Source organism: Diabrotica undecimpunctata, chromosome 3 (assembly GCF_040954645.1).
Source record: "Diabrotica undecimpunctata isolate CICGRU chromosome 3, icDiaUnde3, whole genome shotgun sequence".
Classification (NCBI taxonomy): domain Eukaryota; kingdom Metazoa; phylum Arthropoda; class Insecta; order Coleoptera; family Chrysomelidae; genus Diabrotica; species Diabrotica undecimpunctata.
Window position 1 is genome coordinate 118469173 of NC_092805.1, and position 14768 is coordinate 118483940.

The 14768-nt window shown below is 31.3% G+C and overlaps 1 protein-coding gene across 1 annotated transcript in view; it reads left to right on the forward strand.

Moving 5' to 3' along the window:
• The first annotated feature begins 3251 nt into the window (after positions 1–3251).
• Rim2 (replication in mitochondria 2) overlaps positions 3252–14768 on the forward strand; it is a 103541-nt gene continuing 92024 nt past the window's right edge. The window contains exon 1 of the mRNA XM_072526734.1: positions 3252–3992. Coding sequence (XP_072382835.1) covers positions 3946–3992 — 47 coding nt within the window. The 5' untranslated portion in view covers positions 3252–3945. The remainder of the gene's footprint in view (positions 3993–14768) is intronic.

Sequence of the window (14768 nt, forward strand, 5' to 3'; positions counted from 1 at the left end):
AGCCTCGAGAGAGGTTTCTTCATATAACCTGATGTGTCTGGTTTTTGCTCTCTGATTTTAGATACCGCAGTCTTGCAAGGCCTTCGTAGTGGCATAATATGTGCAGTGTGGTCTTACTGTCTTCTCGATAGAACCAACAAAAAGCCTCTTTTGACGAACCCATATGACTCAAATGCTTTTTGAGCCTACAATCCCAATCAGTAATTTCACTATTAATAACTTCTGGACTGGGGCTTAGTAGATCTGCTGTATATTCATCCTCTTCTTCTTGTTGCGCCTCCTTTCGAAGGTTGGTGATCCAAATGGTAATTATAGCTTTGTAAAGTGTTTCACGAAAGATTTCTGTTGATGAGTGGTCAAAGCATCTCCTCAGGTCTTTTAACCATTAGTTCTGGTCTTCCTACTGGTATTTTGCCCTGCACTTTATCTTCCAATATTATTCAAAGTAGTGCATATATTTCACCTCTCAACACTTGACCCAAGTATTGCATTACGTCATATGTTGAAAATAGATTTCTCAAATAAATATAAGTGGTTGTCCTCCCCTTTATTGACGTGACAACGTCTTAAATTAGGTTGTGGCTCGGAGTCATTCATGAAAAAGTGTAACGCCCGCTCACGTCTGTTACAGTGAGTCACCGAACGAGAGAGAGGCCCGCCGGACCGGCGAATGCCTTGCGTCTCTCTCCCACTCAAACATGATCGGTCGGTGAATTAGGCGCGTTGAATCGGTGCGTGCTTCCGTGCTTGTGTCTCTGTCTTTCTCGAGCGTTCTTGGCGTTCAAGACACATTACAGCAGAAACACTTCCTTTCATTTCATATTTCTCCTATCATCGTCCTATCCTCAACAAAATCACTCAAATAGAAATTAGTTAAGTTTAAGTTTACATGTACAATGTTTTAGTAAACAAAATATATTTCTATAGTTAAAATTTGTGCAATTCTTATTTTCATTCAATTCCTTGTTCCTATTGTGCAATTTAATAATATTCATATCAATAAATATTCTACCGAGAAAAAGACGTTGTCACGTAAAATCTTCGCCCGTAAAACCGACTTTACAGGCAACCGATTTTTTATCTTCATCTTCTTCCTCTCTTTAATCATGCTTAGTAATACTTTTTGTTTACTCATGCGCTGAAGTTTAGTCTATTGTTTAATCTTTTGGATGTGATCATTCCAAGTCAGCTTCTGATTAATATTACACCAAGCGGATATTGATATCAAGTACCTAAATACTTGTTATCACTTACAAATTAAATCTGATTCTCTGAGATCTGGTGAAAATAGTCCCTGTACTGTTTTTTTTTATAAAGGTGATAACTGCTGTTTTTTAGAGTTGATCACTAGATCTTCTCGCTCACACCAGTTGACTACTTCCCTCAAGGCAAGCTACGTTTACTTCGAGATTTTTTTTGCATAGCGTCCTTTAACAACGATTTCCAGGTCGTCTGCATATCCAAGACAGTGGAAACCTTCCCTGAATAACTTCGCTAATAGGGAGTAATTAAAAATTATCCACAGCAATGGAGATAGTACTCCGCATGTGGGCAATAACTTCCTATCCTCGCCCCAATGGTGGCATCGCCTATCGAGGATACACTAATCATATTCATTAGAGCCGCTTTTGTCCATTGACAGCTGAAGGAACGCTTCGTTTCTTCTAAGCGCTTCCGTTATGGACTCGGAGACGTTGTTAAATGCTTCTTACACGCTTAGGAAAGTCGCTACCGGTATCTATTTGTTTTTCAACAACTTTAAGAGCGGTATGTTAAGATCATTCAGCGCTATGTCTTTCGACTTTCCTGACTGGTATGCATATTGACGATCGTTGTGTGAAATCTCTCTCATCATTTCGTCCCTTATGTGCATATTCATTTATTCATTAATCTTTCCAGCGTTTTGCTAGAAAAGAGGATAGGATTAGTAACCTGTATAATAGGAGTATTTGCTTGAATGACTAATAACTTTAATATCGCAAATGTTGCTATTAGAGATTCCAAACTAACTAAAAAAAATACACTGCATTCTACTCGTCTCTTGTCTCAGATCCTTCAGCAGTCTATAATACCCATATGAAAGAATAACCTGATAATCCTCTTACATTTCGAGTAATTTTGATTTTGTCTCGTTTGTTTATTACCTAGTTCTTTACTCACATACGTCAATATACTGCATAACACAGTGTTAGGAGTAAGTTGTCTTTTTGTGTTTCTGATAATCTGTATCTGTAAAAGCTATCGTAAGCCGTCTATTGATAAATGTCATTGTTTGCGTCAATCTACTAGTTATTTTCTTCTCTATTAATTATTTGTTGAAAGTATAAATCCCAAATTTTCCAGTTTCTTTAATTCCCTTGTTCTCTTCTACTTCTAATTTTTTACTGGTTCTTCTTTTGTTGTTGATAATTGGTCTTGTCTACGTTTAATACTTGTCCCTCTTTTTCTATACGCGTGTTTCAATTTTCGGATGACATTTGTTAGATCTCCTTCTTCTAATAATAGTAGTAATTACAACTTGGTAATGTTCGAATTTTTTCTGGAAAAATTTAGAGCAGCGTCGAAATCGTCGGGAATCCTTGCACTTCTTTTGTGGCTATGCATATTTGTGTATTTATTCCTTAAATATTACCATTTCTTCAAACTCTTCCATAGTTGTTTTCTGTAAAGTGTGCCATATGCCTTTCTTAATTCGACAAATGCAATGTAGGCCGCTCTCTTTTTCGCTGTTTTTCTTAAATAATTGTTGGGGTGTACCTACTTATATATGTGGTCTATGCAAAACGGCTATAAGTCCTACTTAATCATCTCCGTTTTAATTTGAGATATATTTTTCTAATTTTTTCATAGAGCTGTGACACTAATGACCATGTAGTTTAGCATTATTTTGTATGTCATATATATATATATATATATATATATATATATATATATATATATATATATATATATATGTTTTGGAACATTCGTCTGTTCTATCGTAGTAAAAGCATTAACATTAGTAATGTTTAAAAAACCAATTACCAATTGATATTTAAATATAAGTTGTTTTTATAATCATACTATGTAGAAATACATCTAAAATATAACCGGAGCATACATAACATTTGGATTACATACCAGAGAACTACTACATACTTGGATGAGAAAATTATATATTTTAAAATCTTAATACGATTCTGTCTAAACCATCGTGCAAATATACGAGTGCGCACACTCCTCGATGGCAGGAATCAGATGAAAGAGTTCAGTGTAAATGTTGATGTTTTGCTTTTGCAATTTTGCAGTCACAGGTTAAGTCTGCAGCGGTAAAGTTGAAAACTTCGATTACAGTGAAAACATGTTTGTATTATTCAAGGACGATCTCATATTTTTAAATCGACATTGATGCATTCGTTGGTAATCGGAAATCAGTTAATGCGCTTGATATAAACACTTCAAAACGCGAAAAAGTGCTTTATCTTTTGTAAAGTGCGCAATTTATCGATTTGAGTCTTTGAACAATTTATATAAATTAATTTGCGACAAGAGTACTAAGCGAATGTTAATTATTTAAAAATTATAATTTATTTTTTATTTGGAAAATTAGGGCATCCTTATACCGGTAAACAATTCCACGTGATCAAAGCATGGTATTAGTCGTAAGGGGGGATATGTCAAGAGATATTTTATAGGAAAATAGTCTCTATTTCTAAAATGTTGAAGAATGAAGTTTCGTACTGAATACGGGGAGTTTGTCACGTAGTATCGTGTTAAGAATCTTATACAAATACCTACCCTAAGCTAGGAATATTAACCCTTTTCGTCTTTACTGTTGTGATTTTTTTCGAGTTGTGTTACAAAAATGTTACTTTTGTACTGATTATAAACAAGTGCTGGTTATCAAACTTTGTGAAAAAAATTAACCCTAATGTTTATGTTCCAAAATTATTGTGATTTTGTGACATGACTCAAATACAGAGAGACACTGTTATCCATTTGGTGGCTGGAGGGTATGTATTTTTAATTTTAATATTTATGTTTTGAAGTTCAATGTTTACTTTTTACCCACACAATACATTACATAATAGCAAATGCGATTTAGGCAGATAATACATAGTCTATTAAAACATAAGTAAACAAAGTTCTCGAAGTTTTTGATTGATTTTATTTGGATTGGATCTAAAATAGGCAGTTATTTATATATGTTAGGGTACGCTTGCAATCAGCTGATTGTTTATTTACATTGATTAGGCTTCACATGTCCTCTCTCCAAATACATTTTTTAATTTTTTTTATCCTATAGTAATTGAAAGGTTTTTAGGAGTCTTCGTTATAAAAAACAACAGTTCAATGATATTATATTTAAATATATTAAAAACATTCTTTTTAGAAAGTTGACAGCTGCAGTGTATTTATCTATTTATTTACTTTAAGGACCAGCTTGCATATGGGGAATTTATTTTGGCTACCTTTTTCAAATTAAATGAATTTTTTAAAGGATAAATAAGTACATATAAAAACTTTATTCAAGTATACTTACATTTTTTAAACAATTATTTCCGCTTATATAAATTCTTTGAAGTTTAAATCCAATATTTTGAAACAATTTGAGTCAATTAAAATATTACATAAAGTCTATTTGCTAAATGATTTCAAGGATTGCATTTTGAGTAGCTAATGTACTAGAAGCAATCTACATAGTTGACCTACTGCACATAAAAATATTTTATGATTATAAACATAAAAGGAAATTGTTTTTATTCATCAGCAAAAAGTTTATTATAAGAAATACAATAATAATATATTCTTCTTGTATCTTTGTGCACTTTTAAGCTTCATATTATGATTTGGTATTCCTTATACACTTTTTAAGTTGTTTAATGTCTTGCTATTAAGGTTCTTTGGATAAGCTTTTGAAATGTTTGATAATTTTTCATTTTTAATTCCATAAAAAGCAATCAATATTGAAATAACTTCTTTCCAGTTTTCAAGCATGTCAGCATTTTCTTTTCAAACATTGTGGTTATTTTTGTGCCCTAATATTGGTTTTTTTTGTTTATAATGTAGTATTTATTGTAGTTTTCATTTATTTCCCTTCATTTGTGAACTCTACAAATATTTTACCATTATTTTGTTGCTTCGTTGGTGATATGTTGTTATTCTCGCAATATTTGTTTCCCTGATTTTATTTCTGTAGTATGTTGATTAATTGATTATACAAATGTTTTATTTAAAATCAATTAATGTGTTTGAATGTTACAAAGGTTAGTCCAGCTACATACCCTTCCAGGTGTGCTCCTCTCAGCAGCACAGTTGGTGAATACAATGCATTTTTGGTGAATATAACTACAGATGTGCTGCTACAGCCTAAAGGTTCATTATAATGAAGTTTAGTCTTCAGTACAGAGTCTCGTATAGATAAAGAATCATACATAGAAGTAAGAACTTCTTGTGTATAATGGTATATTATTTATTAAAATAATTTAAAAATTCTATCCAAAAGGATTAGAAATCTTCAAAACGTTTTTGGTCCAGTCAGACCATAATTAGTGAAAAAATGTTAAAAGTAGTTGAAACTAGCTGTGTAAACAGATTCATATTTCTCAATATAATTGCAGATTTAAGAAAGAGATTGAGCCCTAGGAGCGCTCATTAACACTGAAAATAATATTACAGCAGAGATAAACCACAGAATTTGCATAGCCAATAGATTCTCTGTTTTACTCAAAATTTGGTTTGAATTTTGCCTTTGGATTAACTTAAATTATAGCATACTTGTACTGTACTCCTTATTTAATTGAGTAATGGAATATTTTATTAACTAGTCTCTAAAGTAACTAAGAGAGTCACCTGACTATACAATAAAATTTATAAACGAGCTATTTCAGTAACGTGGTATGAAAATATATATTATGCATCAGGAGAAATTGTATTTTATCTCTTGTATCAATGTAACAATAAAATATACTTAGTTTTACAGATGATACATATAATTAAATGAGTTAATAATCAGATAATATATATTTACTTTATTATTAAAGGGCTCTAAAATAAGTAACAGATAATTACCTATTAAAGGAGTACTGATATGATATGAATATTTATTCAAGAAACATATTAACTGAATAAACATTCATTACTCTAAATTGCAATCTGGTATTCCACATTAATTGCAAGTATACATTTTTTATACTTACATGTCATGGTATGTATAAGGGACATATTTGCAGCCAAAAAGAGATCAATTGTAGAAAAAAAAATCATAGCATTCCTATTCACTCACATTAAATTTTGTAATATTGGTATAAGTATGCTACAGATTAATGGGGCCAGTTTATATGATCAAATTGCGCAAACTTACATTTCACAACAAATTTTTATGTACTTTGCACAGTATTTAGCTATAAAATAGTCATTAAGTTGATTGTTGATATTGAAGAAAATGAATGAAAAAAGAAAAAGGAATAAGAGGATCTGGATGAGAGAATGGTCAAAGAAAAAATGTCTTTTAGCAATGCCAACTCTTTCCAAAAAACTTCATGTCAGATCAAAATTAGACTCTAAAAATTATTTACAAATGAACTGCACTACTTTTGGTGGCAGTTTCAAAAGAAACTGTAATAATTGCACAATGTGTGGCTGAATTACTTACATGATGCAACAGTCACTATAACTGTAACTCACTATAACTTATAGCTGCCAATCATTCGACAGTAAAATTAAAAAAAAATTAAAATTTCAACAACTAGTTATACAGCCCATCAAATAACAGCATGTACTACTTGTTCTTAGATTACATGTTGTGAAATGCTACATATCTCATATGCTCATTTTAATTTATGGTGCAGAGATGTGATCTCGTCAAAGTCAGATCACTGAATTGCATTGAAGCATTTGAAATGTGTACTTTAAGGAGACTCTTATGAATGTCATGGACGGCATATGATATGAAAGAAGCAATTTTAAGAATCATAGGTTATGAACAAGAATTTCTCAACATATTTAACACTAGCTGCCACTGTCACCAAAAGTTGTTTTGTGCTAATTAAATCAAGTGCCGCTGTCACCTTTTGGCAACCAAAAACTGAGAAATTAGATAGGGTCCTTTTCGTATTGACACCATACTAAAGTTACTGAATATGTAAGGGGCAGTGTTAAGGAAAGAAAAAAATTTCTACCTTGCCCATATAATTAGAGGAAGTAAATACTGTATTTCTAGCTAATCTAGCAAGGAAAGATACAGGGGTGCCTATACAGCGTTTCACGTTAAGAAAATAACATTAGGCTTATGGAGATCAGTGTTGCCAAAACTTTCAGGCATGCGGTTTACTAGATTGTCGATATATTTTTCGAATTTCCATTTTCAATTAACATTTAACTGGAAAGTCATAATAACAACTGAAGAACCACAAAGCCTTATTATCATTATGTAGTCTCAGAGAACTTGCAATTAGTAATTAGATATATGCATTCCAAGCGGTCCGTTTATTTTCTTTTAAATCTTTAATAGCCGGCAAAGTGTATGATTTAACTAAGCAATATTTTCTACTGATTTGTATGATTCATGGTATATGGTATTCTTACCGAAAAACAATTAAACTGTCGTTACTATAATTAAAATAAGATAAAATAAAATTATATTTTGTAAATACTATTTATTTAATTAAAATCATTTCCCCTACTTTTCATCTCTTGTTTCGAATGGGCACTTTTGGTCAATTACGTTAAAAAACATTAATTTAATTCATGTCTGTGAAAACGAAAATACAAATTATACAACCCTGAATTATGCTTGTGTTCATCGTGGTATCGCTGCGCTTCTATCGTCCATAAGAAATACATGGCCCTATCTCCGCAATGTTATTTTCTTAACTTGGAACGCTGTATAGGTCCTGGACGAAAACAACATTTGTGGCTAAGAAATATAAGGGAGGGATTGTTGTAATATCAGAGACACATAGCCACAATATTCGCAAGAGCTGAAAACAGCTATAAATGGTTTGAAGAGTCTTGCCTACTGTTTGAAGAGTTTGAGAACTGCCAACATGTGGCCAAGCAGATTTCACGCAAAGAAGATATGAATATATTACTAAAACAGTTTTTGTATATATATATATATATATATATATATATATATATATATATATATATAATGTAAATACATATTACTAAAACAGTTTTTGGTTGTTTCTAGGTAACAATTGTGCATTTGATCTCCCATATATATCCAACACAGGTGTATGATATTATGATATTCTATAAATAACATTGTTTTCTTTATTTCAAATACAATGTACTTTAAGTATAGATAATTACATCAAGTAGCCAAAAATAGAACAAATGCTAAATAGGAATATTTTTATAAGAAAATATTGTTATTGACTGATTGAGAATCCCTAGTTGACTCATTATTTGTTAAGAGTTGACTTTATACTCGCACATACATTTTAACAAATAAACAACAATTGCCTTACATTACAAGGATCTTAATCTAGACCTTGTTTTGGTTTGCTTGATTATGTTGATTAATAATATTTTTATTAATCTATCCAGGATATGTACATTTCCTTATCAAAGGCAATATTTTGAATTACAATGACTGAATATTCACTCCTTTATAAATAACACATATAAATTGTTTCTGTAGATTAAACATTTAGAGAATATTGTTTTGGTGTTGCTACTACTATATTGTTTTTTTTATGTGGCCATTCCCTTCTATTTCAACAATATTTTAACATCGTGCATGCAACAACGACATAGGACGTTTATTGGAGACCACATCCTAAGCCACAATACAGAGGAACTACTCTGCATGTTAAATAAACTACAGTCCCACTGACTATTAGTTTGCGGTGGTTTTAGTCAAGTGTATTTTCTTTTCTTGTATAAAATAATCTGAAACAAGAATATGAATGAGTTATGAGACGAATTTTAGAATGCATTATAATGACTTTTTAAAACTTTTATTCTGTATCTTATCCGCTAGTAGAAAAAACCTGGGTATCGTGTTTTAATTTTAAATTTGATTTCTTTAGCAATGTATCAAACAGTCCATTTATATAATAAAAAGATCATGGATAATTTTGTGTTAACCAAAAATAAAGTAATGTAGCAAAATTAACAACTACTGTTTAATATAGGGAAATGCGCAACTAAAAATAAAAAGTTCCCCGTTAAAAATAGTTCCCGCTCATTTGTATTAATTTTAATTGCAAAACAACAATTCATTTATTTATTTACGTACATGTTTTACTGTTAAGGTATATTCTCCAATGCTTTTTAATCCGATTATAACAATACAAATAATTAATGTTTGTTAAAGCATACAACAGATTACTTTCAATGAAATAATAAAGGGTAATAGTCAACACAATAATTTTATTATAAAGTATTTTCCACCTAAGAAGACCGCTTTGCAATTAAATGCTGGTAACTTGACTACTAGCGGACCAGATAAGCGGCAATATATTTTACACTACCTTTATGAATAACATTTTACTGCTCTGTTGTTTCAATCAGCACTGCTCAACAAGTTATCGTTTATTGGTTTGAATATTTTATTGCAATAGTACGAGTACGGAAGTACGGAATATTTATTTAAACAGTGAATTTATTACATGTTAATTTTTTTAAATTTCTTCCGATGTATCATATAATGTAGGTTTATCCAATAATCAAAGTTATGCCTTTACAAAAACGTATTATTTCAAAAATAAGGATTGTAATCTCCTTTATACACACTTTAAAAATTTGTTTAGTAATGTATTTCTTAAATCCACTCAATCATTGAAAAATGATTCATGCTATTTAAAAATATCTTTCTGTTAAATGGTCGTGGGTTGTATTGGTGTTATTTAATAATTTAGCAAAATAAATAATCAGCAAAAATCTTATTTAAAACATGCGGACGGTTTTTGCAATCACAATCAATGCAGTGTTTATGCTTGTTTAGCATTGGCTGTTAAATAATTTGTGTTCGATTGTTTCGTCTGTTGTACAACCCTTGTCCTTTTTAAGGTGTAGTAGTTGTATATAAGTACCTATTTTTTTATAGTAGTGTAGTGAAGCGGTACTTTAAAGTAAAATGAGTAATTTGGAAGAAAATAAAATACAGTCGAAACGTAGAGTGTTATCTCCAGAAGAACGGCGTTTAGTTCTGAAAGTCGAAAGTTATTTCAATTTGGAAAAAAATAATATGGGTCCATTGACATCTGTTATGGCAGTCCAGAAACGCACATGCGATGCTTGCGGTATCTCAGAGAGGACATTCCGAAGAATTAATAACATGATTAAGGATGAAATAAATAACGTAAGCAAGAAAAATCGTCGACATCCAAAAAATTTAGATTTGCACCAGCCAATTAAACTTGCAATTAAACATATTATATATATATAATATGTATAAAGCCAAAGAACATGTAACAATTAGTGCTGTGTTACAAAAAATAAAAGACAAGGAACTGTGTGATATTAGTTTAACAAGTTTGTGGAGAGTGCTGAAACATTTAGGTATTCGATATAAAAAGACAAATAATAGACAAGTATTGTGTGAACTCTCTAATGTTGTTTCAAAACGGTGGCATTTTTTAAGAAAATTACAGACTTTGCGAAAATTTTAACAGAATTATTGTCGGAACCATATACTTAAAAAATCTGATAACAGATAGCTTAATAAACCTACTGGTGCATACTTACTTATTAAATTTAAAAAAGAAGAATAATCAGAAATAATGAGAGTACATAGTAAGTTATTAAATAAGTGTGACAAACTTCAGGGGTGATTCTGTATGAAAAAATAATGACAGTTTGCTATATAAACCATGTCAGTAAATGCTTCGTTTCGGAGATACGGAACCGGATATTTTTAATGAAAAAAATATTACGCCACTGAGTTATTTCAAATAAAAAATCATTTTTGTATTTTTCGTTAAATTTTTGACAAAAAATCTCTCGCCTGTTTTTCATATAAGGCGCCTGCCGGATTTATACAAAAAAATAAAACTATCTAATAAAATAACATTAAACCAGAACAATAACAGAAATTAACACTAATACAATTTTTAAAATAGGCACACAACTACAAGAAATGTTTAAAATTACCTCCCTTAGACATGACACAAGATTCAACTCTTCGCCTTATTGATTCTCACAGCCGGCTATAATTCGATTCCTCAGATCATCAACATTTTCGACGGTGCAAATGCAAAAATCTAGAGGATTTAAATCCGGCGATCCAGTAGGCCAATGTTTTGTACCTCCCCTACCTAACCAACGATTTGGATATACTGTATTAAGTGATTACATACATTAATGCTAAAATGGGCTTCTGCTCCATCATGTATGAACCATAAGTATTGTCTCAGCTGTAGAGGAACTTCTTTAAAAAGCATAGGTAACTCTTCGTGTAGGAAACTAAGGTAAGATTTGCCTGTTAGTCATTGTGGGAGGAAATATGGACCGATTAAATGATCATCAATTACTCCCAGCCATATATATATATATATATATATATATATATATATATATTATATATATATATATATATAATATTTACTAAATACTGATGCTGAAAATAAGCTTAAAAGATTCCATGTGGATTTTCCTTAGCCCATAAGTGTTGTGAACATTTTGTATGCAATGTCGTCTAAAAGTAGCCCAGTACGTAAACAAAATGCCATTTTAAAAATTATGAATTTGATCGATTCGATGACGAATCCATTGGCAGAAATGTAGGCGCCGAAAATAGTCTCTAGGTAGTAGAGCTTGCATACGTTCGATATGGAACAGATACAATTGATGTTTTTTGAGAATTTTAAATTCAGTGATGTTGCTTACATTCAATATGTTGGCAATTTTTGCTAGTACTTGTTTCAGGCGACTCTCCAATTAATCCAGAACTGCTTCTTCTGTCTAGTTGCACATCTCGTACTTATCGAGGTCGCCCACAGTCTGCCATTTGTTTTTTAAATATACTGCAAGCCAAGTAACATAGCAATTACTTCTCCAATCAATCTATGATATTGGATATTTTCTAAAAGTTTTATATTGCCATATGTCTCTTTCATGACGAGGACGACCACCGACTGGATGAACGGATGATACAAAGCGCATTACCACAAATTGGATGCAAGAAGCTAAAGACAGAAATAGGTGGACAATTCTACGGTAGGTCTACGTTCAGCAGTGGACAAATATAGGCTAATTAATTGATGGTGATGTCTCTTTCATATTTGCAGAATGGGCTAAAGGTACCGAAGGAAATTAGTTACCCTTATGTAATAGAACAGCTTTAAGGCTAACTTTGGATGCGTCTAACTTAAATATCATTACTATACACCAACTCTCCTTCTTGGGCGGAAAAAAATCTTAAAATCCGCTTGCCTGCTTCTAAAGTAACATGGTTTAGTACTTTTGAGAAGTAAGTTCCAAACCTTTAGGCGCGACCCCAACAGTTCCGATTGTTTTTTAGATAAATTTAAGTCACGAACCAAATCATTAAGGTCACCTTGTGTTAATAAATGAGCCTCAGTCGCTACCTCAAAACTAGGATCTTGTATGTCATAATTTTCTTCTTGATCTGGTTCAGGATTTGTACTGTCACTAACTTCTATGGATGTTTGAGGAGACGGTATTGGTAGTTCTTGACTATGCGTGACAGTCCGGATCGCTGAAGGCAAGTTGGGATATTTTAAAGTGTTTTGGACTTATTTTTTATCCTTGTTGTATTTGTTAAGCAAAAGTAACAGTTTGAAGTATGATCCGTCGGTTGCCTTCACACTATTGGAACTGCAAACGGCATGTGGCGAAAACCGTTGGCCCATCCAGTCAACACTCTACAGCATGTTACACAAGATATGTGTGGGCCCAATTTTTGTCCTGACCATCTACCTTATAGTCAAAATAAAGTTTATAACACTTTTTCATCAAAGGAGTACAATTTCTTCTTTGCGATTTAAAAGTTAACTCACCACACACACAAAAGTTAACAAAACGTGTCCGGGTGGTTTAAACATCTATGAGGCATATTTAACTATACACACATCACAATTTAAAAGCACTGTAACTTGAACTTGAATGAAGCTTACTATAAGGTGATCACACAGCACTGTGTATAATGGGCTTGGGTCAACAAGAGCGAGCGTGTCGCGACGTGTCTGTAACCTTGTATGCGGGCAGACAGGCAAGGTTCCTTATCATAACATTGAATATACTTCGATGAGCAGATACGCTTTCGTCCGGAATATCGTAATGAGTTCAGTTTTACCTTAAATTTTTACCTGAAGAAATAACACTTTCGTCCAAGTCAAATATTTTTGCATATACACTTTCGTCCAGGCGTCGAGCTCCGCGGGGATCAATCCCATAATTTAAAAAAAAGGTTGTCTTACTGCGTTATAAAATTCATTATCTTAGATTAGTGAATTTCATTTACAACTTACAATATAAATCGCAAATAATAATAAACTTTTTTTTTCTGAATAATGGCTTTGGCAGAGCCAATTAGCCAGACTTGTTTGTGTTTATTGTTAAAATCGACTGAATTTTAATTATTATTGATTGCAGATTCATAGTCAAAATTTTCTTGTTATCAGTTATCAATGTTAGTACTACATATACCTAATATTTTTATGGATACATAAATTTTGTTTTGATTTTTTTGTTTTTTGATTTTTTTTTGTTCTTTTTTGGATTTATTTTTTTGTTTTTTGTTCTATTTCTATTTTCTTAATTCTTTTATTTTTTTTTTAATTTGTGGTATACTTTTTTTTTTGTTTTTTTTTTCAAACCATATTAACGATTAAGTATGCCTATATACTATTTACAACGTATATTTACATATTTTGACATGTTTGTAAATGCAATGAAGAATTTCCATATTATTTGAAAATATTAAAATATTAAGGTTTGTTGGAAAACAACACTAAGAATTTATTAATTCCTTATAAAGTTCGTTTATATTAATAATTTGTAAATCACATTCTAATATAATATGTGTTAGATCGCCTATTTTGCCACAAGTACAATTGGGAGTATTTGATAAGCCGATTCCATGCATGTAAGATGGCGTAAAAGCATGATTTCCTCTCAGCCGATTAATGGTCTTTATAAAATATCGATTAGATTCTGTGTAGAACCATCTTATTGAGGGTATCCTAGTGTTACAATGATAAAAGTTTAAGCCAGTCTTACATTCTCTGTAATGTAAATGCCAATTATTTTTAAGTTTTTGTCTACTAACGGTGTCAATATCTGTCGCTGGAATTAAATTTCTGTTTACTTTTTCTCCAAGCATATATGCTGATTTAGCCAAATTGTCAATATCTCATTGCCTTTTATTCCTGAATGGCCCTTGATCCATGTAATTATTACATTTAATCCTAACTGTATAGTTTCATAAAGAATTTGAAGATTTTTCAGTTCAATGTTGTTTATGTGTTTGACTGTTTGAATGTTATTAAATCTGTCTATAATAAACTTTCTTAAAAACTAAAATAATGGGATGTATATTTAACATATTCCAGCCTAGTAATAGTTTTTTCATTAAAATTTTCTATTTTACTTTTCAAAAATTTCTCACGAGCTACAGTTTCAGGTTCATAAGGCCTGTTACATTTATGAATACTTTGAATTCTAATGTAGATCTCATTTTGATATTGATTGGTAGCCTCTAAAAACATGAATATATTCGAATGGTATGTATTAAAGGATTTATGTAAATATGAATGGAAAGATTCACATGCATTGGTTGTTCTCGTAGTTTCTGATGATTTTGCAGCCCAGAG